Consider the following 27,866-nt stretch of genomic DNA (forward strand, 5'->3'; position numbering starts at 1 on the left):
TCACATATCACTTATGGTATAAGTCAGGGTAGCTACAAAGTTATGTATATATAATAATAAACTCCAAATATTATCATTACAGACAGAGTCTTAACACTATCGAAGTGAAAGTAGTATGGTAAAATAAAATCCATAGTCACATATGGGAGACTAGAAGGAGAAAAATAATTGGGAGGTTGTGTCAAATAAAAATAGCCTGGGAATACCGCCAAAACACATTTGCCGTCAGCAATTTTAAGTGACAAAGGCTCAACTGGTAAAAGGAATAGTTGTGTCTAATAGTATATAATCTATATATAGTTTTGTACCATCTCCCCAGTTGTACATATACAAGAGAAGTGATTATAAACCTAGTACATTATGGTCAATTAAAGATGCAGCATATATCCGTTAATAAACATTTCAGCTATATCTATGGAGGTATATTTAGTCAATTGCGAAGATTTGGTTAGGGTTCTCTCACCGTACTATATTTGAAATATAAGATCCAATATATGACTTACCCTGGGCTGCTAACAGCACAGCCACAGGACTATACTCCAACTGACCACATAAAGTAAATAGAAAAGAGGTAAGAACCCAGCCCCAATATGTAATCACTTTAATGTACATAAGTAGTATATTTATATTGGGTAGCTACTTAAGTAGGGAAATATATACATAGTGATAAGTATTTTGGGCTCCCACCAGATTTAGGTAAAGATGACTATATCCAATTAGTACTAGGTAGCTGTAAGAAGTGTTTCAACATATACAGTAGTTTTGCTGGATATAGTATAATCCTATAGAAGGAATTTGCTGTCTATTGTTAAAACTGGGTATATTACATGATTCAATATATGAAGATAGAAAGTGTCATAAGGGGCTATCATTAAGTGCACATCTAAATGACTGGTCCGTACTGGTGAGCTGTGACTTATAATACAATATAGAGTATCAACCTGTTATGGTAGAAACATGTACAACCTTTGTGAAGTATAGTGCAGACACACATGTACTATAACTCCATTAATTTAGTTTGAGCCAGAAGAAATATTTACAGCATGTTAAAGGGCATTTGGAATATTATCACCCAGAACGTGTAACTTGCAGTGACAAATGGTATTAATTTCTGTTCCCCCAAAGAATGAGTGAGCCAAATATGATGTTTTAGTGCCAAGCATCAGTCCAGTTAAATGTCATTAAAGGCACCAAGGGGAAATGTTCTTGAATCATAGATAGGTGTAGCATTGGATATTATGTTTTCTAGAAAGTTAGGGTGTACTTGAAGGTATACACCTATGTTTAGTGTAAACAGATTAATAATGTAGAACATGGCTTATCAAATAGTAAGTTGAAAAAAGTAGAGGAATCCAGGGCCAAGGACAGGAGTATTTAAAAACAAAAAACCTTTATTGTCCAGTTCTTTAAAAAGCGTCAAGGGCAACAATAAGAAATAACATGGAAGATAGTGGAGACAAAAATGTACAGCCATTACTGAACTGGCTTACGCGTTTCGGCCGTAGCCTTACTCTTAGCCTAATTAAAATACAATCACAGGTGTGTCTTTATAGGGAGCTATTTAACTTTGATAGGTGTAAAAACAAACGGGGCGGTACTATACATTTAAATACAACAGGTGAAAGATTCCTGTATATTAATATATGTCTGTCTGTTCTAACCTGCATAATATATATCTAAAGGGGGTGGGGGAAAAACAGAGGGACCCCTATGGACAACCATTAAGAAAAAGGGGGACCTGTACTAGGTCTGCTCAATATTCTACTTTAGCTGTGTAAACCATTTTTTAAACACAATATACTGTTCATCTAGTGTAATATAATTCAACACAAATCAATATTGAGTACTCAAATGTATAAACAGTTAAATGGATATACACATGCCTAGACAGTAATCTACACTGTGCGGCTACTTGTATTGGCCGTATAGATGTCAGTTTATGAACTTAGATATAAATAAACAAGCGGTTGTACACACAAGCCAAACCAACCATTAATTCTCAAATAATGATTTAAGTTTGAAATTCTCTTAAACACATAGATAAAGTTTCCAACATGAGCTTCTCCCTGTTTTTAGCTGATATTTATCTAAGTTATCTTTCTAGTACTACTATTAAAGACAAAATATATGCATATCAAAGTTCAGAGTGGAGCTATAAAGAGTTTATATTAGTATAGATGTCAGTTAAAGTACTTAAGTATAAGTAGATAAACAGGTGGTTAAGTGCATAAGCCAAACCATCCTAAGAATCTCAATAGGTGATTTGTGCTTAAAACTGACATAAGCACATAGATAAAGTTTTCAACATGAGCTTCTCCCTGTATTTTGAATATTAGCTGATATTTATCTAAGTTTTCTTACTACTACTAATATTGGAAGCGAAATATATTCAAATCAATAATCAGAGAGGAGCTATAAGAAGTGTATGTGGTAAGGTGGATTGGGGGGGCGATTACCTACTCCCAATAATTTATTAAGTCATATTGGGAGTTTAGCCCTCCTGGATACCTGGTTTCTAGATGGAAGATCCAATACATCTCTCTTTTGTAGAGGAGCTTTTCCCTGTCCCAACCTCTTTTGGGGGTGAGGACTTGTTCTATAGCTTTCCATATAAAAAAGGATAGATCTTTCTGATGTTTTACTGAAAAGTGTGTCACTAATGGGTGTAGTTGCTTTACCTACCGTAATAGAGCTAAAATGTTCTCTCATCCGGGACCTAATATCCCTTGTGGTGAGCCCTATATACTGTACCCTACATTGGGTGCATTCAATCATGTAAATCACATTTGATGAAGAGCAATTTAAACACTGTTCAATTTCAAAGGACTTTCCATTACCATTAGACGTAAAAGAAGAGGCTATTTCCACATGGTCACAGGGTTTGCACTTCCTGTGGCCACATTTAAACATGCTTTTGTGAGTTAACCATGAGTTCATTACTTTTTGGTCACATTTTAGTTGGGAAGGAGACACCATATTCCCTATTGTGCTGGCCCTTCTATACGAGCATCTAAGGCCGCTCTCAACTGTATTTACCAGTTTATCATCTGCTCGTAGTAAGCCAAAATGTTTGCGGACAATTCCACATATTTGTTTATATTGGGAGCTGTAGTTAGTCACAAAGGTGACACCTTTGTAAGGAACTACCTCTTTTTTTCTTTCCCTCTTTAGTAAGGAGAGTTTTCCTATCCATCCCTTCTACTTCTTTTAGGGCTTTTCTGACGTCAGAATTTTTATATCCATTTTGTTTTAAACGACCTATTAATGTCGCTGATTGATCCTTAAAGGAGCGCTCATCCGAACAGTTTCTTTTAAGTCAGATGAGTTGCCCTTTAGCAATCGCATAGGGTACATGGGTTGGATGGCAGCTATTTCCACGAAGAAAGGTGTTACCAGAAATCGGCTTTCTATAGCTTGTAGTTTCAATTTTACCATCAGCGAGACCTTTCATTGTGATATCCAAATAGTGTATCACATGAGCATTGGTCTCAAAGGTAAAAGTCAGATTTAGTTTCTTCACATTAATCCAATCCACAAATTGTTGGATTCTCTCTAATCCCCCCTTCCATATTAGAAGCAAATGGTCTATAAAATGTTGATAGACGATAACGTCTTCTATGAAGGGGTTATGTTGTGCATAGACATGGGACAGTTCCCACCACCCTAGGTATAGGTTCGCGTAGGATGGGGCAAATTTAGCCCCCATTGCCGTCCCACGTCTTTGCAGAAAATAGTCCCCTTCAAACTCAAAATAATAATTGTGAGTTAACAAGAATAGTGTTACATGTATCACAAAAGTTTGAAAAAGGTACGGAGAATGTGGTGTATTCATTTAAAAAATAACGTATAGCCTTAACCCCTTCATTATCGGTAATGGTAGAGTATAGGGACATTGCACATTAAAGCATCTTAAACCCCTCTCTTTTTTGATTATCAAATAGTACACTCAGTTTAGACAAAGAGTTCTGTAAAATAATTACTTGCTAACTGGCCCCCAGTAAATAGCAGGTAGCTGATAGCAGACGCTTATATGTACAGGGGGAAGAAAAAAATAAAAGGAAAAAAAACCCCAATAAAAAACCTTTGCTTCCAGTTGTGGGATAGTCAGCTGCAGGCTTGTTTCAAAAAGAACTGTGTATTTAGCCCACTCCTGCTCTGCCAAGGAAGCCAGCTAACAGCTGCAATAAAAGTCTTTGGGGTAGAATTAGGTTTGCATGTTCGAGGAGCACACGGTAGTGTAAATGTCCGGTCACCATCTTGAACTCTGTATAACGAGGGAATCTATGCCTCCAAGAGCATCCGTCTGTCACCAAGTCCCCACTACTGTGGGGAAGATACATCTTACCACTCTTCAGGTCTCTATCATCTACCTCAGACCAGAGTGTATAAGAAATGCAGGTCCCACCACGCTGAACAAGAGGCTCCGGGGTCACTGCTGCTGCAAGGGCCTCTCTCTGATTCCTGTGCACTACCACTCTGGGTATCGCATGAGGGATCCTTTGCTTCTACTGGAGTGACTAAGATCTCAATTTTTAACTTCTCTGGGCTACCCATCTGGTCCGCTGCATCTGCACAGCCCCTTTGGCGGTACACCCAAGTAGGTAAAGGCTCCATGCGTGTGTGGCAGCGACTCTCTATTTGGTTATAGAGGTTAATAGACTTTGTGCTAGCCAGGTCAGACCTGTAAGTTGTGTAGTCGCAATTACCTTCACTTGGTGGAGCTGCCGTGATTACTGATCTGAAGAAAAGTTTGTATAGTTCTTCTTCCAAGCTCCGGTAGTGGTTCTGTATGAGCTGCACCATTTTGCTTTCCCACCTGTCTAGGGCCTCCATTTGGGAAATGTTATTTTCGAGCTCAGTTACCAATCAAATAAAATGCTTAATAGTAATAACAGAGATTGTACAGCATGCAAGCAGTTGTACTCAGATTACCCGGGGGGGGGGGGGGGTTAGGTAAGGTCCGGTCTGTTACAGGGCCGCCACTGCTGACCGTACCGTTCCAGTTCTTTAGGGCTGAGATAAGCTAACTAATGGTATCAAACGAATCAGCATGAAGAGTAAGATCCAATAAAGTTGTAGTTGATTATGGATGGCAAATTTTGTGACCGATAAGCAGCAGATTTATCAGGTCCTCTACTCAGCCTCTGAAAGAAGTGTCCATCATGGCCGCTGCCCTGAAGCATCTCCCCCACCAGTGTCTTATTTTAATACTGTATTTGTATATATCACTTGTGTCTTTAAATTTATATTTATTACTTCCTATCTAGCGTTCACTTGATTGGATAGTTATCCATTAAGGTGATTTGGGATTGTTGGTTGTAGAAGATTTATCCAAACCTGCATTAATTTGCGCTTCCTTTATTGGGTGATTAGTCCCCACTGGGAGTGTTCTTTCTTTGACAGCTTCATGTTTCCATAGATTTTCTAGAACCAATATGTAACGGTACCAACCGGATACCAAGGGTTAACACCAGGGAACAATGTCCTGCATAGGGAATCAGCAATTCACAACCCAGCCAGTTTTCAGGTTTAAAACAGAATAATCCTTTATTTGAAGGCAGCATACAGATTTATACAGGTTTTTGACCCCCCCCCCCCCAGATGGGGGTTGAAAGAATGTTGTACATTAGATAAAAGGGAGAAGCGCCCTTGACATGATACAATAGGATTATATTACTTAAACACTTCAACCACAGGACACTCTTGACTCTCCTTATCACTTAGGCGTTTCTCTCTGGGGGTGATCAAACAATAGAATGCTAAGCATTAATTAGATTGTAGCTGGAGCCAGCCACTTGTGGTTAGAAAATAAAGTTAACACTTTCAGTCCTGACCGAAGGGTCTGTCACAGACAACCTTTCTTACGTTATAGTCCAGAAGTGGCTAGGTTTGCCACAATGCTCCCCCAGAACCAAGCCGGCATACACAGTCTGATCCCAACGGATCGGCTTGGGGATGTCCGGGGCAACAACTTTCGGCTCAAGTAAGCTACGGGGTGTTCTCCGCCATCTGCTCCAACTTGGCTCAGTACTGCCCCCACCCCAAACATGGAAGCGTCTCTTCCCGGAGGGACTGGGCTTGGGTAGTCACAGGGTTAACATTAGCGGGATCCATGGGAGCATAGGCAGAAACAAGGGGGGCCAAGTCATTTCCAAGGAGAACATCAGCAGGTAAGTCCTTCTTGACCCCCACATTCACAAGTCTAGCGCCCACTCCCCAATCCAAATGTACCCTGGCAACAGGTAGGCGGAACACAGTGCCCCCTGCTACCCTCACAGCCACAGTGTCTCCAGTGTGCTGTTTCTCAGGCACCAAGTTCTCTTGAAGCAAGGTCATGGTAGCACCAGTATCCCGTAGACAACTGACCTCCTTCCCATTCACTTTAACCCGTTGCCGGTTATTCCGGTGGGCAGCTTGCACGGGGTCTGCTTCATGTAGGCTGCCCCAGCATTCTGGCGCCTCTACGTAGCGGGCCACAGGCTGAGGATTATGTGGGATTCCGCCAGCGGGTCTTCTCCAGGACTGTGCTTGATTCGCTGCATTTAGGGGACACTCTGGTCTTTTGTGCCCTAGTTGCTTACATCCAAAGCACCGAATAGGTTGTGAGTAGCCCCGCGAATTGAACCGGGCTCTCTGAGGGTAGTTCGTGGCCGGAGGCCGTGTGGTATAGCGGTGCGCCGGGGGTTGGTAACTGGCAGCTGCTGGGGTGACTGGGGGTCTGTACTCCACTCTAGCAGTGGGCAATCGGTATACTGCTCCCCCTGCCCCTCGTACTGCCACGGATCCGCCAGTGGGTGCTGTATCCGGCACCTAATGGGGAGCTATCAGGGTTAAAGTAGCTCCCGAATCCCGAAGTCCCTGGACCGACATCACCTCATGCAGAATTCCCAGGGGTTCCTCGGCTTGGGTGCTCAACACCTCATGAGCGGCTGGCTCCGTTTGGTAATGGTGAGCAGCCGCCCTTGGGGCCAGGTTCTGTCTGACCTGGTTCCAAGCTTGTCTGCTCCGATTTTGGGTGCACTCACGTGCCATATGTCCCCACTGCTTGCAGGTGTGGCATTGTATATTAGCCCGTCCGTTGTTAGGCTGTAGTCCATGGTGCCTCCTGGCATCAAAATGCTGGTCTGCTAATCTGGCTGCTTCGGTTAAGGTGAGGGGTTTTCGATCTCTCACCCATTCTTGGGCTTCTGGGGACAAGCCGTTAAAGAATTGCTCCAACAGCATCAGTTGTCGCAATTCTTCCATGGTGGTAGCTTGGCTGGCCTGTATCCACCCCTGAGATGCTTGATCCAGCTTGTGGGCCCACTCTGCATGGGAATCTCTTTCTGGCTTGCGCAGGCCTCTAAACTTGCGCCGGTATGCCTCTGAGGTAATGGCATATCTTTCCAAGATCGCTCTCTTCACTTTAGCGTAATCCTTGCTGTCCTCCCTGGGTACAGCGCGATACGCTTCCGCTGCCCTACCGGCTAGCTTGCCTGCTAGCACCGGCACCCATACGGACTGCTCCAAATCATGTAACTCGCACAGTCTCTCAAAATCCTGTAAATACCCATCAATCTCATCCTTCTCCTCACAAAACATTTTAAATGCATGGTATGGGATTTTGGGTCTTACTGGGTTGCTGAGTGCGTCCAAAATGGATTCTGCTCGGGAGGATGCATTCCGCGGACTGTGTGCCATCACGTACTCCTGCACATCTGCCATTACCACGGATAGCATATCCCGTGGTACAGGTTGGGGTAAAAATTCCAGCCTGGTCCTCATTTCCCTCTGGTATAGGGTCTCCTCCATGGCTGCTGGAGGCGTAGCGCTGCGAGCTCTGTCTCCCTCCATCAGCTCAGCAATTAATATAGCCTTGGGTTTGCTGCTGCCTATCTTTCCCCTGGCTTCTAGCAGTTCCTTTTACGTTTGTCTCTTTAGCTTAGAATAATCCATCTCCATTCACTTCGGTCCCTGGTACTCCTTCCATCTTAGTCAGTATTGTAGTAATCCCCCTCTTCCTGAGGTTACTGGCTTGTGTAGTTGCTCTTCTGGGCGATAAGGTTCATTCCGTCGCTTGCCACCAATTGTAACGGTACCAACCGGATACCAAGGGTTAACACCAGGGAACAATGTCCTGCATAGGGAATCAGCAATTCACAACCCAGCCAGTTTTCAGGTTTAAAACAGAATAATCCTTTATTTGAAGGCAGCATACAGATTTATACAGGTTTTTGACCCCCCCCCCCAGATGGGGGTTGAAAGAATGTTGTACATTAGATAAAAGGGAGAAGCGCCCTTGACATGATACAATAGGATTATATTACTTAAACACTTCAACCACAGGACACTCTTGACTCTCCTTATCACTTAGGCGTTTCTCTCTGGGGGTGATCAAACAATAGAATGCTAAGCATTAATTAGATTGTAGCTGGAGCCAGCCACTTGTGGTTAGAAAATAAAGTTAACACTTTCAGTCCTGACCGAAGGGTCTGTCACAGACAACCTTTCTTACGTTATAGTCCAGAAGTGGCTAGGTTTGCCACACAATACTTAAGTACTGACATTTTTAGTAGACATGTATTCGGCATTCTGATCCAGATTTATTAGTTTAATAGTGCAACACACAAAGATGTGGATTTTACACTAATAAATCCAGCTCTGAAAAAGAGCAAAATGCCGTTACACATTACCATATAAACGAATGCCTAATGCACATGTCTAATTTTCAGAATAGGCAGGGATACAAAAGGCTAGTGCAGCTATTTCAAATGACAAAATAAAGGTAAATTATCTATTTGTAAACCACTAAATACACATCCGCAGATTAAAATTAATCACTGGACACACATTAAAGGGGAGAAAATGTTACAGTACACTGTCCCTTTAAATGGACAGTAATCATCGTGTAATAACAGATTTCATTTGTGTTGCTATAGAGTAACATATCATACAAGTCTTAACAGTTTTAAAGCATTAACATCTTATTTACTGCATTTATTTTTTTAATAGTCCGCTACCATTTACCATATTTGGAAGAGCCAATCTGGCTTTAGTCACTGTTATAAAGTTGGCATAAAATGCATTTTTTGTAGCTGTTATCCGATAAAGCCAATTAGAGACATATGTAGCAAAGTTAGCCTTGATGAGTCAGCAGGGTACATCTCAAGTTCTGAGAATTATGCATAACTAAACATTTTATATAGCAATCTCACTTTCCCTTTTAAGGTCCTTTTAGTAATTTCCCTCCATTGAGGATTCATGCTGTTTGCTCTCTTGTTCTGGATCCTGTAGTTTTTCTTCAGTCTGTGTAATCTGTTTTTTTTTTTTTTTTTTTTTTTTTTTTTTTTCAGGAGGGCTCCCTGATGATTTTTTGAACTCGCTGGAGAAAGCAGACAATGGGAAACTAAAGATTACCCTAAAATATCCTCATTATTTCCCTTTAATGAAAAAGTGCTTTGTTCCTGAGACAAGACGGAAGGTGGAGGTCGCATTCAACTCTCGCTCCATGGAGGTTGGTTTGACAGCAAATCTTTCATGTCAACAACACACACTCTCCTTGTTTATTTCATAATTTTTGCATTGTATAAATACATTAAATAACAATGTGGATCAGACATGCACATAAAGTGATTGCATCAATAGAAATTAGTAATGTAAGATTTGTTTCCCATTGTATATGTAAAAAATAGATGTTAACAGCAAGCAGCGATAGTTCTATGGGGATGCTGAAGGGTACTATGCACTGTCCTATTTTTACACAGACAAAAATTAAAGGAATAGTAAACATAAAGTATTAATATTACATACCATAAAAGGAAATGAAAGATTTCTCCCCCAAAAATGTACTTACTTTACCTGCATTACCGTCCTCGTCTTCTCTGTTTCTTTCATAAGCTACGTCACGGACTTGCTGTCTACTCAATGTGCGTCCGATTGTGCTGTTGGCTTTACCCAGCACAGGAGCCTGCTATATTTAGTTGATTGGCGCAATCGGGCGCACTGTGATTAGACAGCAAGCTCATGACACGGATTAAAAAACACGAAAAACAGCAGAGCAGAAGAGGACCGCAATGCAGGTAAGGTCTGTCAACTTTAGGTTAAATCTCTAAATTACCATTCTTTTTTCACATAGTGCAAACTTATGTAACATTAATTCCTATATTTAAAGTCCCTTTAAGGAGACATTGTAATGGAAAATGAAAAAATACATGATGTAATTCATCAGAACATGTCATTTCTGCACTAGTTGCTGTGGAACCATATCACATAGGTAATGTCCTCTCTCAGGAGTCGTTAACATAGCAACTTCAGAGCTGAACACATTTGATTAACAAGTTCTTGCGACTGCCAATTGGCTCCCTGCCTGTTTTCTTCTTGTGATCAGCAGTACTCTGCATTTCCCAAGTGGGACTTTAAGTATGATTTAAATCCCTTTACAGGGGTTAAATGCAGAATTATCAAAGGGCGAATGCCCCTATCAGTTGTAGACTTGCCCATGTGAGCCTACAACCGATATTTATGAAGTAGTGGTCTAAACAGCTGCTAGCTAAATCCTTTGACATCTCATAAGTGATGAATTAGTCATGCCAGACGGATCTGACTAGCGTAATCGGCAAACCCTGCTCTCACACCGTTTGTTGGTAGAGAGTAAATTGACCATGTTGCACAAGCAGATTTGTGTGCAATCATAAACAGAGGCAGTGAATGTTTCCTGCAATTGACGATTCTGGCAGAAACGTTTACTATGAACCTTGTCCATCTAGACAATGATACTTTATCTGCTCACACACTGAGTAGAGCAAAACTACAGGAATTTCTAAGGAATTAGAGCATGTCCTTTTTAAAGGTGTTCTTCAGGCCAATCACACCACAAGCCCTGCTTCTGCAGTTAATTACCCTTATGCTGCTTTTCTATTTTAACATGTGTAACACGTTGTACATCAGTGTGTGATTTGCTGATAATAATCAACTGTTCCTCTAATATCTGATTGTAGGAAAACTCTAAGATCTTGAAAGAGCTGGTGAACCTAAGGGAGCAGAAGAGCAGCTTGCTTGGGTTTGAAACTCATGCAGATTTCATTTTGGAGATGAACATGGCGAAGAACTGTAAAATAGTGGCATCTTTCTTAGGTAGGCGTTGTTCCCTAACTTAAAGGGATATGAAACCCAAAATGTTTCTTTTATGATTCAGATGGAACATGTGATTACAAACAACTTTCTAATTTACTTTTATTATCTAATGTCTTTCCTAAGATATGGAGAGTCCACAACGTCACTCAATTACTAGTGGGAATATGACTTGTGGCCAGCAGGAGGAGGCAAAGAGCACCCCAGCAAAGCTGCTAAGTGTCAATCCCCTACCCATAATCCCCAGTGATTCTCTTTGCCTCTGTCAATGGAGGAGGTGAAGTTTGGTGTCTGAAGAAATTAATTCCTTTTTCGGGTACTTTTCCCTGCAAGCAAGGATTTGGGTTTAGCTGAGTCCACGTCAATCTCTTTAGTAGAGTAGTGGTGGCTTTTAAGCAGTTAGGAAGTTGTGAGGTAGTCCTTTCTTTGTTTCCTAACACATTGCTGCCCATGGTACAGAAACCCAGAGTTGGTTACTCTGTTCTTTCTTTTTCTACAAGTCTCTGTAAGGAGTATGTGTCATTTCACGCCTTGTGAGCTGTCTTCCTGCCGGACAGCTAGACTGCAGGTAAGTGCTTTTGTCTTCTAGGTCTTAGAGACTTGCACTTCAGAAGAATATGTCATATGCAGTAGATGGGGATATTTTTAAAATCCTTTTATACAGGATTTTCTTTGGCAGTGGGCAGGTACATTATGTATGTTGAGGGGTTAATCTTCCCTTCATTGGGACGTTTTTCCTCTTTGGGCTAATTTTGTTGAAATACTTTTAGTATGTGTGGGGCTTATGTTTTATACAGGGATTTATGTATAAACTTAAAATTTGGCAGCAGTTTTTCTTTGCTTGCTTAGCTAGAACAGGCTAACTGACAGACTGCTTGAGTTTGAAACCAGCTGCACCTTTTACTAGACTTCTCTCTGCTGTCGGATATTCATGGAGTGGAGCAGCGTCATTGAATTTGTCTCTTCAGTTTTGATCTACTATACGATTGTTTTTAGAGACCTCTGGCAGACAAATTGTGGTATTAAAAATTCTTAAAGTGACAGTGTATTTAAAAAAAATTCTACAATTTTGGGATTTTATTATTTAGTATTATGGACATGGACCAAGGCTCTGTTGTTTTGACACATGCTTGTTATGCCTAGAGGCACAAATTGTTTTGCCTGTGCAATTCTGTGTTGCATGCTTAGCTAGAACACTTCAATTTAAAGATAAATTGTTGCCCTCTGAGCCTAATGTCTCTCTCTGCCCTCTGAGCCACAGCTTTCTCCTCAAACGTCCCAAGCCTCTATGGCGTCACATACAGTGCCCTGCAGTTCCTCTCAGCCCACTAGAGGAGTTTATTTGCCTGCAGATTTTGCTGCACAGGTATCTTCTGCTGTATCTGTGACATTATCTGCTTTTCCTTTGCTGGGAAAACACAAGAGGAAAGTTAGACATTCAGATAGTAAGGTTTCTGTTCCACCTACTGCTACGCAGGTTGCCCTCCTTCATAAGTCTGATGAGGAGGATACGCCGGTAGCCTCTGAGGGTGAAATCTCGAATTTGGACAGTATTATTCCTTCATCTGATACTGAAGAAGTAAACTTTAGATTTAAGCTTGAACAATTTCGTGTACTGTTAAAGGAGGTATTGGCTACTTTGGACGACTCCGATACTTCTGTCGTTGTCAACCCTAAGAAGTCTAGTAAACTTAATAAATACTATGATGTTCCTTCCTCTGTTGAAGTTTTTCGTGTCCTAGACCGTGTGACGGAGTTTTTTTCACAGCAATGGGAGAAGCCAGGGATTCCTTTCTCTCTGTCTTCCGTATTTAAGAAGATGTTTCCTGTTGTTGACCCTATTAAAGATCCTTGGCGCACGGTGCCTAAAGTAGAAGGGCCTATTTCTACTCTGGCTAAGAGAACTACGATCCCTATAGAGGATTGCTGCTCCTTTAAGGATCCCATGGACAAAAATCTGGAAGCTTATTTGAAGAAGATGTATGTTCATCAAGGTCTTCAATGGCAGCCTGCAGTTTGTATTGCCACAGTAGCAAGTGCAACATCTTATTGGTGCAACGCCTTGTCTGAATCAATTTTAGTAGAGTCTCTGTTGGAGGAGATACAAGATAGGATTAAGGCTCTCAAATTAGCCAATTCCTTTATTTCTGATGCTAACATGCAAGTTATTAGACTGGGAGCCAAGATGTCTGGCTTCACTGTCCTAGCCCGCAGGGCATTGTTGCTTAAATCTTGGTCAGCTGATGTTACCTCTAAGTCCAAGCTTCTGGCGCTTCCTTACAAGGGGAAGACCTAGTTCGGACCTGGTCTGGCAGAAATAATTTCTGATATTACGGGTGGAAAAGGGTCTTTTCTACCGCAAGACAAGAAGAACAGACTCAAAGGACGTCAAAGTAATTTTAGTTCCTTTCGTAACTTCAAAGGTCAAAAGTCTTCCTCTCCCTCTTCCAAGCAGGAACAGTCCAAATCTTCTTGGAAGCTCAATCAGTCTTGTAATAAGGGGAAGCAATCAAAGAAACCCTCAGCTGAGTCTAAGTCAGCATGAAAGGTTGGCTCCCAGTCCGGGTTCGGATCAAGGGGGGAACAGACTTTCCCTGTTTTGTCAAGCGTGGAGATGAGATTTCCCAGATCCTTGGGCTGTGGACATAGTATCTCAGGGTTACAAAATTGAATTCAAAACTCTCCCTCCCAGGGGCAGATTCCACCTCTCAAGATTATCGGCAGACCAGGTAAAAGAGGCATTCTTGAACTGCGTTCAGGACCTTTCCTCCCTGGGAGTGATAGTTCCAGTAAGGGAACAGGGTCTAGGATTCTATTCAAATCTGTTCGTGCTGCCCAAAAAAGAGGGAAGTTTTCAACCCATTTTAGACCTAAAGTGCCTCTACAAGTTTCTCGGGGTACCGTCCTTCAAAATGGAAACCATTCGTTCCATTCTTCCTTTGGTCCAAGAGGGTCAGTTCATGATGACCATAGACCTGAAGGATGCATATCTTCATGTTCCCATCCACAGGCATCATCACAAATTCCTGAGATTCACCTTTCTAGACAAACATTTTCAGTTTGTGGCTCTTCCGTTTGGCCTTCCCACAGCTCCCAGAATTTTCTCAAAGGTCCTGGTGGCTTTCAGTGACCAGGTCTGGGGGAATTTCAGTGGCGCCATACCTGGACGACATATTGGTTCAGGCGCCATCTTTCTCTTGTTAAGTGTATCCAGTCCACGGATCATCCATTACTTATGGAATATATTCTCCTTCCCAACAGGAAGCTGCAAGAGTCCACCCACAGCAAAGCTGCTATATAGCTCCTCCCCTAACTGCCATATTCAGTCATTCTCTTGCAAGCCTCAACATAGATAGGAGGTCGTGAGAGTCTGTGGTGCTTTCTACTTAGTTTATTCTTCAATCAAAAGTTTGTTATTTTGAAATGGCACCGGAGTGTGCTGTTTATCTCAGGCAGTATTTGGAAGAAGAATCTGCCTGCGTTTTTCTATGATCTTAGCAGACGTAACTAAGATCCATTTGCTGTTCTCACACATTCTGAGGAGTGAGGTACTTCAGAGGGGGAATGGCGTGCAGGTTTTCCTGCAGATAAGGTATGTGCAGTAAAATATTTTTCTAGGAATGGAATTGACTAAGAAAATACTGCTGATACCGAAGTAATGTAAGTAAAGCCTTAAATGCAGCGATAGCGACTGGTATCAGGCTTATTAATAGAGATACACACTCTTGTAAAAATGTGTTTTAAAACGTTTGCTGGCATGTTTAATCGTTTTTTAACATATGTTTGATGATAAAACTTATTGGGGCCTAAGTTTTTTCCACATGGCTGGCTTAAATTTTGCATAGAAACAGTTAACTGAAGCTTCCCACTGTTGGCTGTGGCAGTTTGTTGTGTCTGTTTTTAAAAACGTCTCTGTCATTTTTTTTTTTTTTTTATCTGTTTTTTGCATTAAGGGGTTAATCATCCATTTGCAAGTGGGTGCAATGCTCTGTTACCTTATTACATGTACTGTAAAAATTTCGTTTGTTTTACTGCCTTTTTTTCACTGTTTTTCAAATTTTGACAAAATTTGTTTCTCTTAAAGGCACAGTAACGTTTTATATATTTGCTTGTTAACTTGATTTAAAGTGTGTTCCAAGCTTACTAGTCTCATTATTAGTCTGTTCTAACATGTCTGACATAGAGGAAGCTCTGTGTTCATTATGTTTTAAAGCCATGGTGGAACCCCATCTTAGAATGTGTACCAGATGTACTGATTTCATGTTAAACAATAAAGATCATTTTTTGTCTTTAAAAACATTATCACCAGAGGATTCTGTCGTGGGGGTAGTTATGCTGACTAACTCTCCCCACGTGTCAGACCTTTTGACTCCCGCTTTAGGGACTCACGCTCAAATGGCGCCAAGTACATCAAGGGCACCCATAGCGTTTCTTTTACCAGGGGATTCTGTCGAGGGGAAAGTTATGCCGACTAACTCTCCCCACGTGTCAGACCCTTCGACTCCCGCTTCAGGGACTCACGCTCAAATGGCGCCAAGTACATCAAGGGCGCCCATAGCGTTTATTTTACAAGACATGGCAAAGGTGGTGAATAATATTCTGGCAGCAGTATTAGTCAGACTACCTGAAATTAAAGGAAAGCAGTTAGCTCTGGGGGTAGATACAGAGCATACAGACGCTTTAAGAACCATGTATGATACTACCTCACAATATGCTTAGTCTGTGGGTGATTTTTTTTTTTTTGACTCAGGGAAGATGATTTAACCTGATTCTGATATTTCTACATTTAAAATTTATGCTTGAGAACCTCCACTTGTTGCTCAGGGAGGCTTTGGCTGCTCTGAATGAATGTGTACAATCGCAGGGCCAGAGAAATTGTGTAGACTGGATAAATAATATGCAGTGCCGGTGTGTACTGATGTTTTCTCTTGTTAAGTGTATCCAGTCCACGGATCATCCATTACTTATGGGATATTAACTCCTCCCCAACAGGAAGTGCAAGAGGATTCACCCAGCAGAGCTGCTATATAGCTCCTCCCCTAACTGCCATTACCAGTCATTCTCTTGCACCCAAATAGATAGGATGTGTGAGAGGACTGTGGTGATTATACTTAGTTTCATACCTTCAATCAAAAGTTTGTTATTTTATAATAGCACCGGAGTGTGTTATTCCTTCTCTGGTAGAATTTGAAGAAGAATCTACCTGAGTTTTTCTATGATTTTAGCCGGAGTAGTTAAGATCATATTGCTGTTTCTCGGCCATCTGAGGAGAGGTAAACTTCAGATCAGGGGACAGCGGGCAGATTAATCTGCAAAGAGGTATGTAGCAGCTTATTATTTTCTGACAATGGAATTGATGAGAAAATTCTGCCATACCGATATAATGTAAACTCAGCCTTAAATGCAGTAGCAGCAACTGGTATCAGGCTGTCATGTATGTATATTTTACACTTCAGTATTCTGGGGAATGGCACTTCACTGGAATTATGCTGTATGCATAAAACTTTAGCCTAATTTGCAGGGACTAGCAACAGGCTTTTTAATAACACTCAATTTATTAATGTTAAACGTTTTTTGCTGGCATGTAAAATCGTTTAATTTTCTGAGGTACTGGGTGAAAAAATGTTTTGGGCACTATTTTTTTCCACTTGGCAGTCGTTTTATTTAATTTATGACAGTTTACTGATCTCTCTCACTGTTATGTGTGAGGGGGAGAGGGAGGTAATCACTTACAGCAGAGCTGTGAGATTGTAGTTGACTGTGATAAAAAAACGTTAATTTCTGTATTTTTTTTTTTTTTTTCTGCTATCAGGGTTAGTTATCCTTTGCTAATGGGAGCAATCCTTTGCTAAAATTGTGTTTTTTACAAAGATTTGATGCTATAACTTTTCAGTTTATTAATTTTTCAACTGTCATAACTTTTTCTGTGCTTCTTATAGGCACAGTACGTTTTCATATTATAGTAAATTACTTGAAAAGTATTTCCAAGTTGCTAGTTTATTTGCTAGTGTGTTAAACATGTCTGATTCAGAGGAAGATATCTGTGCTATATGTGCTAAAGCCAAAGTGGAGCCCAATAGAAATTTATGTACTAACTGTATTGATGCTACTTTAAATAAAAGTCAATCTGTACAAATTGAACATATTTCACCAAACAACGAGGGGAGAGTTATGCCGACTAACTTGCCTCACGTGTCAGTACCTGCATCTCCCACTCGGGAGGTGCGTGATATTGTAGCGCCGAGTACATTTGGGCGGCCATTACAAATCACATTACAGGATATGGCTACTGTTATGACTGAAGTTTTGGCTAAATTACCAGAACTAAGAGGTAAGCGTGATCACTCTGGGGTGAGAACAGAGTGCGCTGATAATATTAGGGCCATGTCAGACACTGCGTCACAATTTGCAGAACATGAGGACGGAGAGCTTCATTCTGCGGGTGACGGTTCTGATCCAAACAAACTGGATTCAGATATTTCAAATTTTAAATTTAAGCTGGAAAACCTCCGTGTATTACTAGGGGAGGTGTTAGCGGCTCTGAATGATTGTAACACAGTTGCAATACCAGAGAAAATGTGTAGGTTGGATAAATATTTTGCGGTACCGGCGAGTACTGACGTTTTTCCTATACTTAAGAGACTTACTGAAATTGTTACTAAGGAGTGGGATAGACCCGGTGTGCCGTTCTCACCCCCTCCGATATTTAGAAAGATGTTTCCAATAGACGCCACCACACGGGACTTATGGCAAACGGTCCCTAAGGTGGAGGGAGCAGTTTCTACTTTAGCTAAGCGTACCACTATCCCGGTGGAGGATAACTGTGCCTTTTCAGATCCAATGGATAAAAAGTTAGAGGGTTACCTTAAGAAAATGTTTGTTCAACAAGGTTTTATATTGCAACCTCTTGCATGCATTGCGCCTGTCACGGCTGCAGCAGCATTTTGGTTTGAGTCTCTGGAAGAGACACTTGAATCAGCTCCATTAGATGAGATTACACACAAGCTTAAAGCCCTTAAGTTAGCTAACTCATTTATTTCAGATGCCGTTAGTACATTTAACTAAACTTACGGCTAAGAATTCCGGATTCGCCATTCAGGCACGCAGAGCACTGTGGCTAAAATCCTGGTCAGCTGACGTTACTTCTAAATCTAAATTGCTTAATATACCTTTCAAAGGGCAGACCTTATTCGGGCCCGGGTTGAAAGAAATTATCGCTGACATTACAGGAGGTAAAGGCCATGCCCTGCCTCAAGACAGAGCCAAACCTAAGGCTTGACAGTCTAATTTTCGTTCCTTTCGTAATTTCAAAGCAGGAGCAGCATCAACTTCCTCTGCACCAAAACAGGAAGGAGCTGTTGCTCGCTACAGACAAGGCTGGAGACCTAACCAGTCCTGGAACAAGGGCAAGCAGGCCAGGAAACCTGCTGCTGCCCCTAAGACAGCATGAATCGAGGGCCCCCGATCCGGGAACGGATCTAGTGGGGGGCAGACTTTCTCTCTTCGCCCAGGCTTGGGCAAGAGATGTCCAGGATCCCTGGGCGTTAGAGATCATATCTCAGGGATACCTTCTAGATTTCAAATTCTCTCCCCCAAGAGGGAGATTTCATCTGTCAAGGTTGTCAACAAACCAAATAAAGAAAGAGGCGTTTCTACGCTGCGTACAAGATCTTTTATTAATGGGAGTGATCCATCCGGTTCCGCGGTCGGAACAAGGACAAGGGTTTTACTCAAATCTGTTTGTGGTTCCCAAAAAAGAGGGAACTTTCAGGCCAATCTTGGATTTAAAGATCCTAAACAAATTCCTAAGAGTTCCATCGTTCAAAATGGAAACTATTCGGACAATTTTACCCATGATCCAAAAGGGTCAGTACATGACCACAGTGGATTTAAAGGATGCTTACCTTCACATACCGATTCACAAAGATCATTACCGGTATCTAAGGTTTGCCTTTCTATGCAGGCATTACCAGTTTGTAGCTCTTCCATTCGGATTGGCTACGGCTCCGAGAATCTTCACAAAGGTTCTGGGTGCTCTTCTTGCGGTACTAAGACTGCGAGGAATTGCGGTAGCTCCGTACCTAGACGACATTCTGATACAAGCTTTCAAACTGCCAAGTCTCATACAGAGTTAGTACTGGCATTTCTAAGGTCGCATGGATGGAAGGTGAACGAAAAGAAGAGTTCTCTCTTTCCACTCACAAGAGTTCCCTTCTTGGGGACTCTTATAGATTCTGTAGAAATGAAGATTTACCTGACAGAAGACAGGTTAACAAAGCTTCAAAATGCATGCCGTGTCCTTCATTCCATTCAACACCCGTCAGTAGCTCAATGCATGGAGGTGATCGGCTTAATGGTAGCAGCAATGGACATAGTACCCTTTGCACGCCTACATCTCAGACCGCTGCAATTGTGCATGCTAAGTCAGTGGACTGGGGATTACTCAGACTTGTCCCCTACTCTGAATCTGGATCAAGAGACCAGAAATTCTCTTCTATGGTGGCTTTCTCGGCCACACCTGTCCAGGGGGATGCCATTCAGCAGGCCGGACTGGACAATTGTAACAACAGACGCCAGCCTACTAGGTTGCGGCGCTGTCTGGAATTCTCTGAAGGCTCAGGGACAATGGAATCAGGAGGAGAGTCTCCTACCAATAAACATTCTGGAATTGAGAGCAGTTCTCAATGCCCTTCTGGCTTGGCCCCAGTTAACAACTCGGGGGTTCATCAGGTTTCAGTCGGACAACATCACGACTGTAGCTTACATCAACCATCAGGGAGGGACAAGAAGCTCCCTAGCAATGATGGAAGTATCAAAGATAATTCGCTGGGCAGAGTCTCACTCTTGCCACCTGTCAGCAATCCACATCCCGGGAGTGGAGAACTGGGAGGCGGATTTCTTAAGTCGTCAGACTTTTCATCCGGGGGAGTGGGAACTTCATCCGGAGGTCTTTGCCCAAATACTTCGACGTTGGGGCAAACCAGAGATAGATCTCATGGCGTCTCGACAGAACGCCAAGCTTCCTCGTTACGGGTCCAGATCCAGGGATCCGGGAGCGGTTCTGATAGATGCTTTGACAGCACCTTGGACCTTCGGGATGGCTTATGTGTTTCCACCCTTCCCGATGCTTCCTCGATTGATTGCCAGAATCAAACAGGAGAGAGCATCAGTGATTCTAATAGCGCCTGCATGGCCACGCAGGACTTGGTATGCAGATCTAGTGGACATGTCATCCTGTCCACCTTGGTCGCTACCTCTGAAACAGGACCTTCTGATCCAGGGTCCCTTCAAACATCAAAATCTAATTTCTCTGAAGCTGACTGCTTGGAAATTGAACGCTTGATTTTATCAAAACGTGGTTTTTCTGAGTCAGTTATTGATACCTTAATACAGGCTAGGAAGCCTGTTACCAGAAAGATTTACCATAAGATATGGCGCAAATACTTATATTGGTGCGAATCCAAGAGTTACTCATGGAGTAAGGTTAGGATTCCGAGGATATTGTCTTTTCTACAAGAAGGTTTAGAAAAGGGTTTATCCGCTAGTTCCTTAAAGGGACAGATTTCAGCTCTGTCCATTCTTTTACACAAACGTCTGTCAGAAGTTCCGGACGTTCAAGCTTTTTGTCAGGCTTTAGCTAGGATAAAGCCTGTGTTTAAAACTGTTGCTCCACCATGGAGTTTGAACTTAGTTCTTAATGTTTTACAGGGGGTTCCGTTTGAACCCCTTCATTCCATTGATATCAAGTTGTTATCTTGGAAAGTTCTGTTTTTAATGGCGATTTCCTCGGCTCGAAGAGTCTCTGAGTTATCTGCCTTACATTGTGATTCTCCTTATCTGACTTTTCATTCAGACAAGGTAGTTCTGCGTACTAAACCTGGGTTCCTACCTAAGGTGGTCACTAACAGGAATATCAATCAAGAGATTGTGGTTCCATCTTTGTGTCCTAATCCTTCTTCGAAAAAGGAACGTCTGCTACACAATCTAGATGTAGTCCGTGCCCTGAAATTTTATCTACAGGCAACTAAGGATTTTCGACAAACGTCTTCCCTGTTTGTCGTTTATTCTGGTCAGAGGAGAGGTCAAAAAGCTTCGGCTACCTCTCTCTCCTTTTGGCTTCGTAGCATAATACGGTTAGCCTATGAGACTGCTGGACAGCAGCCTCCTGAAAGAATTACAGCACATTCTACTAGAGCTGTGGCTTCCACTTGGGCCTTTAAGAATGAGGCTTCTGTTGAACAGATTTGCAAGGCTGCAACTTGGTCTTCTCTTCATACTTTTTCCAAATTTTACAAATTTGACACTTTTGCTTCTTCGGAGGCTGTTTTTGGGAGAAAGGTTCTTCAGGCAGTGGTTCCTTCCGTATAAAGAGCCTGCCTGTCCCTCCCGTCATCCGTGTACTTTAGCTTTGGTATTGGTATCCCATAAGTAATGGATGATCCGTGGACTGGATACACTTAACAAGAGAAAACATAATTTATGCTTACCTGATAAATTTATTTCTCTTGTAGTGTATCCAGTCCACGGCCCGCCCTGTCACTTTAAGGCAGGTAATTTTTCCATTAAACTACAGTCACCACTGCACCCTATGGTTTTCCTTTCTCTGCATGTTTTCGGTCGAATGACTGGTAATGGCAGTTAGGGGAGGAGCTATATAGCAGCTCTGCTGGGTGAATCCTCTTGCACTTCCTGTTGGGGAGGAGTTAATATCCCATAAGTAATGGATGATCCGTGGACTGGATACACTACAAGAGAAATAAATTTATCAGGTAAGCATAAATTATGTTTTTCCAATACCTAAAGAGGTTTACTAAAAAAATTTTAATAAGGAATGGGATAGACCAGGTGTGCCGTTCTCTTCCCCTCCTATTTTTTAGAAGAATGTTTTCTAATAGTTACCACCACACGGGACTTCTGGCAGACAGTTCCTAAGGTGGAGAGAAGAGTTTCTACTCTAGCTAAGCGTACCACTACCTCTGACGAGGACAGTTGTGCTTTTTAGATCCAATGGATAAAAAATGTTTATTCAACAGGGTTTTATCCTGCAGCCCCTTGCATACATTGCTTCTGTCACTGCTGCTGCGGCGTTCTGGGTTGAGTCTCTTGATGAGGCTTTACAGTTAAGCGACTCCATTGGATGAATATATTTGACAAGCTTATGCTAGCCAATTCCTTTGTTTTCTGATGCCTTGTTCATTTGACTAGACTAACGGCTAAGAATTCTGTTTTTTACTATACTGGCGCGCAGAGCGCTATGGCTTATATCATGGTCAGCTGTCGTGACTTTAATAAATAAGCTACTTAACTTCCCTTCAAGGGGCAGACCCTATTCGGGCCTGGTTTGAAGGAGATTATTGCTTATATCACTGGAGGAAAAGGTCATGCCCTTCCTCAGGATAGGTCTAAATCAAGGGCAAAAAAAAAAAAAAAAGTCTAATTTTCGTACCTTTTAAAAACTTCAGGGCAGGTGTGGCATCCTCTTCCTCTAAGGCAAAACAAGAGGGAATTTTTGCTCAGTCCAAGGCGGTCTGGAGACAATCGGACCTGGAACAAAGATAAGCAGGCCAAGGAGCCTGCTGCTGCCTCTAAGGCAGCATGAAGGAACGGACCCCTATCCGGTAACGGATCCTATAGGGGGCAGACTTTCATTCTTTGCCCAGGCGTGGGCAAGAGATGCCCAGGATCCCTAGGCATTGGAATTTATATCCCAGAGATATCTTCTGGATTTCAAAGATTCCCCCCCAAAAAAAGGGGAGATTTCGCCTTTCACAATTATCTGCAAACCAGATAAAGAAGGAGGCATTCTTACATTGTGTACGAGATCCATCCAGTTCCAAGAGAGGAACAGGGACAGAGTTTTTACTCAAATCTGTTTGTGGTTCCCAAGGAGAGGGAACCTTCAGACCTATTTTGGATCTAAAGATCTTAAACAAATTCCTCAGAATTCCGTCATTTAAGATGGAAACTATTCGTACCATCTTAACTATGATCCAGGAGAGTCAATAGAGGACTACAATGGATTTGAAGGATGCTTATCCTCACATTGTGATGCATAAAGATCACCATCGTTTTTCAGGTTTGCCTTTCTAGACAGGCATTACCAGTTTGTAGCTCTTTCCTTTGGGATATCTACAGCCCCAAGAATCTTTATGGAGGTTCTGGGGTCGCTTTGGCGGTCCTTAGACCGCGGGGCATAGAAGTGGCCCCTTATTTAGACGACATCCTGATACAGGCGTCAAACATCCAAATTGCCCAGTCTCATACGGACGTAGTACTGGCATTTCTGAGATCACATGGGTGGAAAGTGAACAAGGAAAGAGTTCTCTATCCCCAATCTCAAGGGTTTCCCTCCTTGGGACTCTGATAGATTCTGTAGAAATGAAAATTTACCTGACGGAGTCCAGGTTGTCAAAGTTTCTAAATTTCTGCCGTGTTTTTTTTTTTTTCATCCCATCCGCGCCCTTCGGTGGCTCAGTACATGAATGAAATCGGCTTAATGGTAGCGGCAAGAGACGTACCGTTTGCACGTCTACATTTCAGACCGCTGCAACTATGCATGCTCAGTCAGAGGAACGGGGATTACACAGATTTGTCCCCCTGTTAAACCTGGACCAAGAGACCAGAGATTCTCTTCTCTGGTGACTATGTCGGGTCCATCTGTCCAAGGGTATGACCTTCCGCAGGTCAGATGGGACAATTGTTACAATAGATGCCAGCCTTTTAGGTTGGGATGCAGTCTGGAACTCCCTGAAGGCTCAGGGATAGTGGACTTAGGAGGAGACCCTCCTTCTAATAAATATTCTGGAACTGGGAGTGATATTCCATGCTCTTCAGACTTGGCCTCAGTTAGCAACTCTGAGGTACATTATACTCAGTCGGACAATATACACGACTGTGGCTTACATCAGCCATCAAGGGGGAACAGAAGTTCCCTAGCGATGTTAGAAGTCTTACAATAATTCACTGGACAGAGACTCACTCTTGTCTATCAGCTATCCATATCCCAGGTGTTGAGAACTGGGAGGTGGATTTTCTAAGTCGTCAGACTTTTCTTCCGGGGGAGTGGGATTTCCTCCGGAGGTCAAGACCAAGCAGGAGAGGGCTTTGGTGTTTTTGACAGCGCCTGCGTAGCCACGCAGGACCTGGTATGCAGATCTGGTGGACATGTCATCCTTTCCATCACGGTCTCTGCTTCTGAGACAGGTCCCTCTACCTCAGGGTCCTTTCAACCATCTAAATAGAATCAATCTGAGATGGACTGCCTGGAGACTGAACGCTTGATGTTAGCAAAGCATGGCTTCTCCGAGTCAGTCATTGATACCTTAATACAGACATGAAAGCTTGTCTCTAGGAAAATTGAACATAGATATGGTGTAAATATCTGTTATGAATCCAAGGGTTACTCATGGAGTAAAGTCTGGATTCCCAGGATATTATCTTTTCTCCAAGATGTTTTTGACAAAAGGGTTGTCAGCTAATTCCTTAAAAGGGGACAGATTTTTACTCTGTCTATTTTTTTGCACAAGCGTCTGGCAGGTATTCTAGACGTTCAGGCATTTGGTCAGGCTTTGGTTAGATCCAAGCCTGTGTTTAAAACTGTTGCTCCGCCATGGAGCTTAAACCTGATTCTTAAGGTTCTTCAAGAAGTTCCGTTTGAACCTTTTTTGTTCCATAGATATCAATCTTTATCTTGGAAAGTTCCTTTTGGGTAGCTAATTCCTCGACTCGTAGAGTCTCCAAGTTATCTGTGTTACAATGTGATTCTCCTTATCTGGTCCTTCGTACGGATAAGGTAGTCCTGCGTACCAACCTGGGTTTTTTCCTAAGGTGGTATCTAACAAGTACATCACTCAAGAGATAGTTGTTCCATGCTTGTATCCTAATCCTTCCTCAAAGAAGGAACGTCTATTACACAATATTGGACGTGGTTTGTGCTTTAAAGTTTTACTTACAAGCTACTACAGTTTTCATCAAACGTTCACCTTGTTTGTTGTCTATTCTGGACAGAGGAGAGGTCAAAAGACTTCAGCAGCCTCTCTGTCTTTTTGGTTAAAAAGCATAATTCATTTAGCTTATGAGACTGCTGGACAGCAGCCTCCTGAAGGGATTACAGCTCATTCTACTAGAGCTGTGGTTTTCACTTGGGCCTTTTTTAAATGTGGCTTCTGTTGAACAGATTTACAAGACGGAGTCTTGGTCTGCGCTTCATACTTTTCAAATTTAACAAATTTGATACCTTGCTTCTTCGGAGGCTATTTTTGGGAGAAAGGGTTTTTTACAGGCAGTGGTAACTTCCGTTTAAGTACCTGCCTTGTCCCTCCCATCATCCGTGTACTTTAGCTTTGGTATTGGTATTCCATAAGTAATGGATGATCTGTGGACTGGATACACTTAACAAGAGAAAACATAATTTATGCTTACCTGATAAATTTATTTCTCTTGTAGTGTATCCAGTCCACGGCCCGCCCTGTCACTTTAAGGCAGGTAATTTTTTCATTTGAACTACAGTCACCACTGCACCCTATGGTTTTTCCTTTCTCTGCATGTTTTCGGTCGAATGACTGAATATGGCAGTTAGGGGAGGAGCTATATAGCAGCTTTGCTGTGGGTGGACTCTTGCAGCTTCCTGTTGGGAAGGAGAATATATTCCATAAGTAATGGATGATCCGTGGACTGGATACACTACAAGAGAAATAAATTTATCAGGTAAGCATAAATTATGTTTTTCAACAAGCAAACTCTCAAACAGAGATTTTGTTGTCCTTTCTACGTTCCCACGGTTAGAAAGTGAATCTGGAAAAGAGTTACCTTGTTCCAGCTACAAGGGTGGTTTTCTTTGGGACCATAATAGATTCCCTATCTATGAAAAATTTTCTGATGGACATCAGAAAATCCAAAATTCTCTCCTCTTGCCTCTCTCTTCAGTCTACTGTTCGCCATCAGTGGCTCAATGTATGGAGGTAATTGGTCTGATGGTTGCTTCCATGGACATCATTCCCTTTGCTCGATTCCATTTGAGAGCTCTGTAATTATGCATGCTCAAACAATGGAGCGGAGACCATTCATTCAGATCTGTCTCAGAGGATAGATCTAGACCAGTTGACAAGAGACTCTCTCCCGTGGTGGCTTTTTCAAGACCATCTGTCTCGGGGCAAATACTTCCGGAGACCTTCCTGGGTGATTGTGACCATGGATGCCAGCCTGCTAGGCTTGGTGGTGAGCAGTCTCAGACTTATTTAAAGGCGCAGGGACTATGGACTCGGGAGGAGTCTGCTCTCCCCATAAACATCTTGGAGTTGAGAGCGATTTACAATGCTCTGATGGCTTGGCCTCAATTGTCCTTAGCCCGGTTTATCAGGTTTTAGTCGAACAACATCACCTCAGTGGCTTACATTAACCACCAGGGAGAAACTCTGAGTTCCTTAGCCATTAAGGAGGTGGCACGGATTATTCAATGGGCGGAAGCTCACAATTATTGTCTAATCTGCCATCCACATTCCTGGAGTGGACAACTGGGAAGCGGATTTCCTGAGCAGACAGACATTTCATCCCTGGGAGTGGGCTCTCCATCCAGAGGTGTTCTCCAGGTTAACCCTCAAATGGGGGGGGGTGCCGGTGTTGGATCTGATGGCATCTCGGCAGAACACCAAGCTTCCACGGTACGGATTAAGAGATCCTCAACCGCTCTGATAGATGCTCTGGCGGTTCATTGGGATTTCGGTCTAGCATACCTGTTTCCTCCGTTTACACTCCTTCCACAAGTTATTGCTTGTATCAAACAAGAGAGAGCATCGGTAATTCTAATAGCTCCTGCATGGTCTCACAGGATCTGGTATGCAGACCTAGTGAAGATGTCTTCTCGGCCGCCTTGGAGGTTGCCTCTGAGGAAGGGCCTTCTAACTCAGGTTCCATTCCTCTATCTAAATCTCATTTCTCTAAAGCTGACTGCTTGGAGATTGAACTCTTAGTTCTGTCTAAGCGTGGATTTTCTGAGTCGGTCATTGAGACCATGATCCAGGATTGCAAGCCTGCTACTCGAAAAATTTACTATAAGGTATGGCATAAATACCTTTTTATTGTTGTGAATCTAAGGGCTAATCTTGAAGTAGGGTCAGGATTCCTAGAATTTTGTTTTTTCTCCAGGAAGGTCTGGAGAAAGGGTTGTCAGTCAGTTCTCTGAAAGGTCAGATTTTTGCATTATCTATTTTGTTACACAAGCATGTGGGCGGATGTGCTAGATGTTCAATCTTTTTTTCAGGCCCTGGTCAGAATCAGGCCTGTGTTTAAACCTGTTGTTCCTCCTTGGAGCCTTAATCTTGTTCTTAAAGTTTTGCAGCAGGCTCCGTTTGAGCCACTGCGTTCCATAAATATTAAGTTGCTATCTTGGAAGGTTTTGTTTCTTATTGCTTTCTCTTCTGCTAGCAGAGTTTTGGAACGCTCTGCTTTGCAATGTGATTTGCCTTACCTTATGTTTCATGTGGATAAGGCAGCTCTTCTTACTAAATTGGGGTTTCTTCCTAAAGTGGTTTTGGATAGAAATATTAATCAGGAATTGTTGATCCGTCTCATAAAGAATATCTTTTGCACAACTTGGATGTTATGCGTGCTCTAAAATTCTACCTACAGGCGACTAAGGATCTTCTGTTTGTTTCTCAGAAAGCATAAGGGTCAGAAGGCTACTTCTCTTTTCCTCTGGTTGAGAAGTATGATTTGTTTTGCTTATGAGACTGCTGGACAGCAGCCTCCTAAAAGAATTT

At 42.3% G+C, this 27,866-nt stretch overlaps 1 protein-coding gene across 1 annotated transcript in view; it reads left to right on the plus strand.

The window, feature by feature from the left end:
* THOP1 (thimet oligopeptidase 1) overlaps positions 1-27,866 on the plus strand; it is a 72,753-nt gene that overhangs the window by 20,671 nt on the left and 24,216 nt on the right. The window contains exons 6-7 of the mRNA XM_053702766.1: positions 9,333-9,493; positions 10,977-11,112. Of these exons, the coding sequence (XP_053558741.1) occupies positions 9,333-9,493; positions 10,977-11,112 (297 nt within the window). The remainder of the gene's footprint in view (positions 1-9,332; positions 9,494-10,976; positions 11,113-27,866) is intronic.

This window comes from Bombina bombina, chromosome 2 (genome assembly GCF_027579735.1).
Source record: "Bombina bombina isolate aBomBom1 chromosome 2, aBomBom1.pri, whole genome shotgun sequence".
NCBI lineage: Eukaryota > Metazoa > Chordata > Amphibia > Anura > Bombinatoridae > Bombina > Bombina bombina.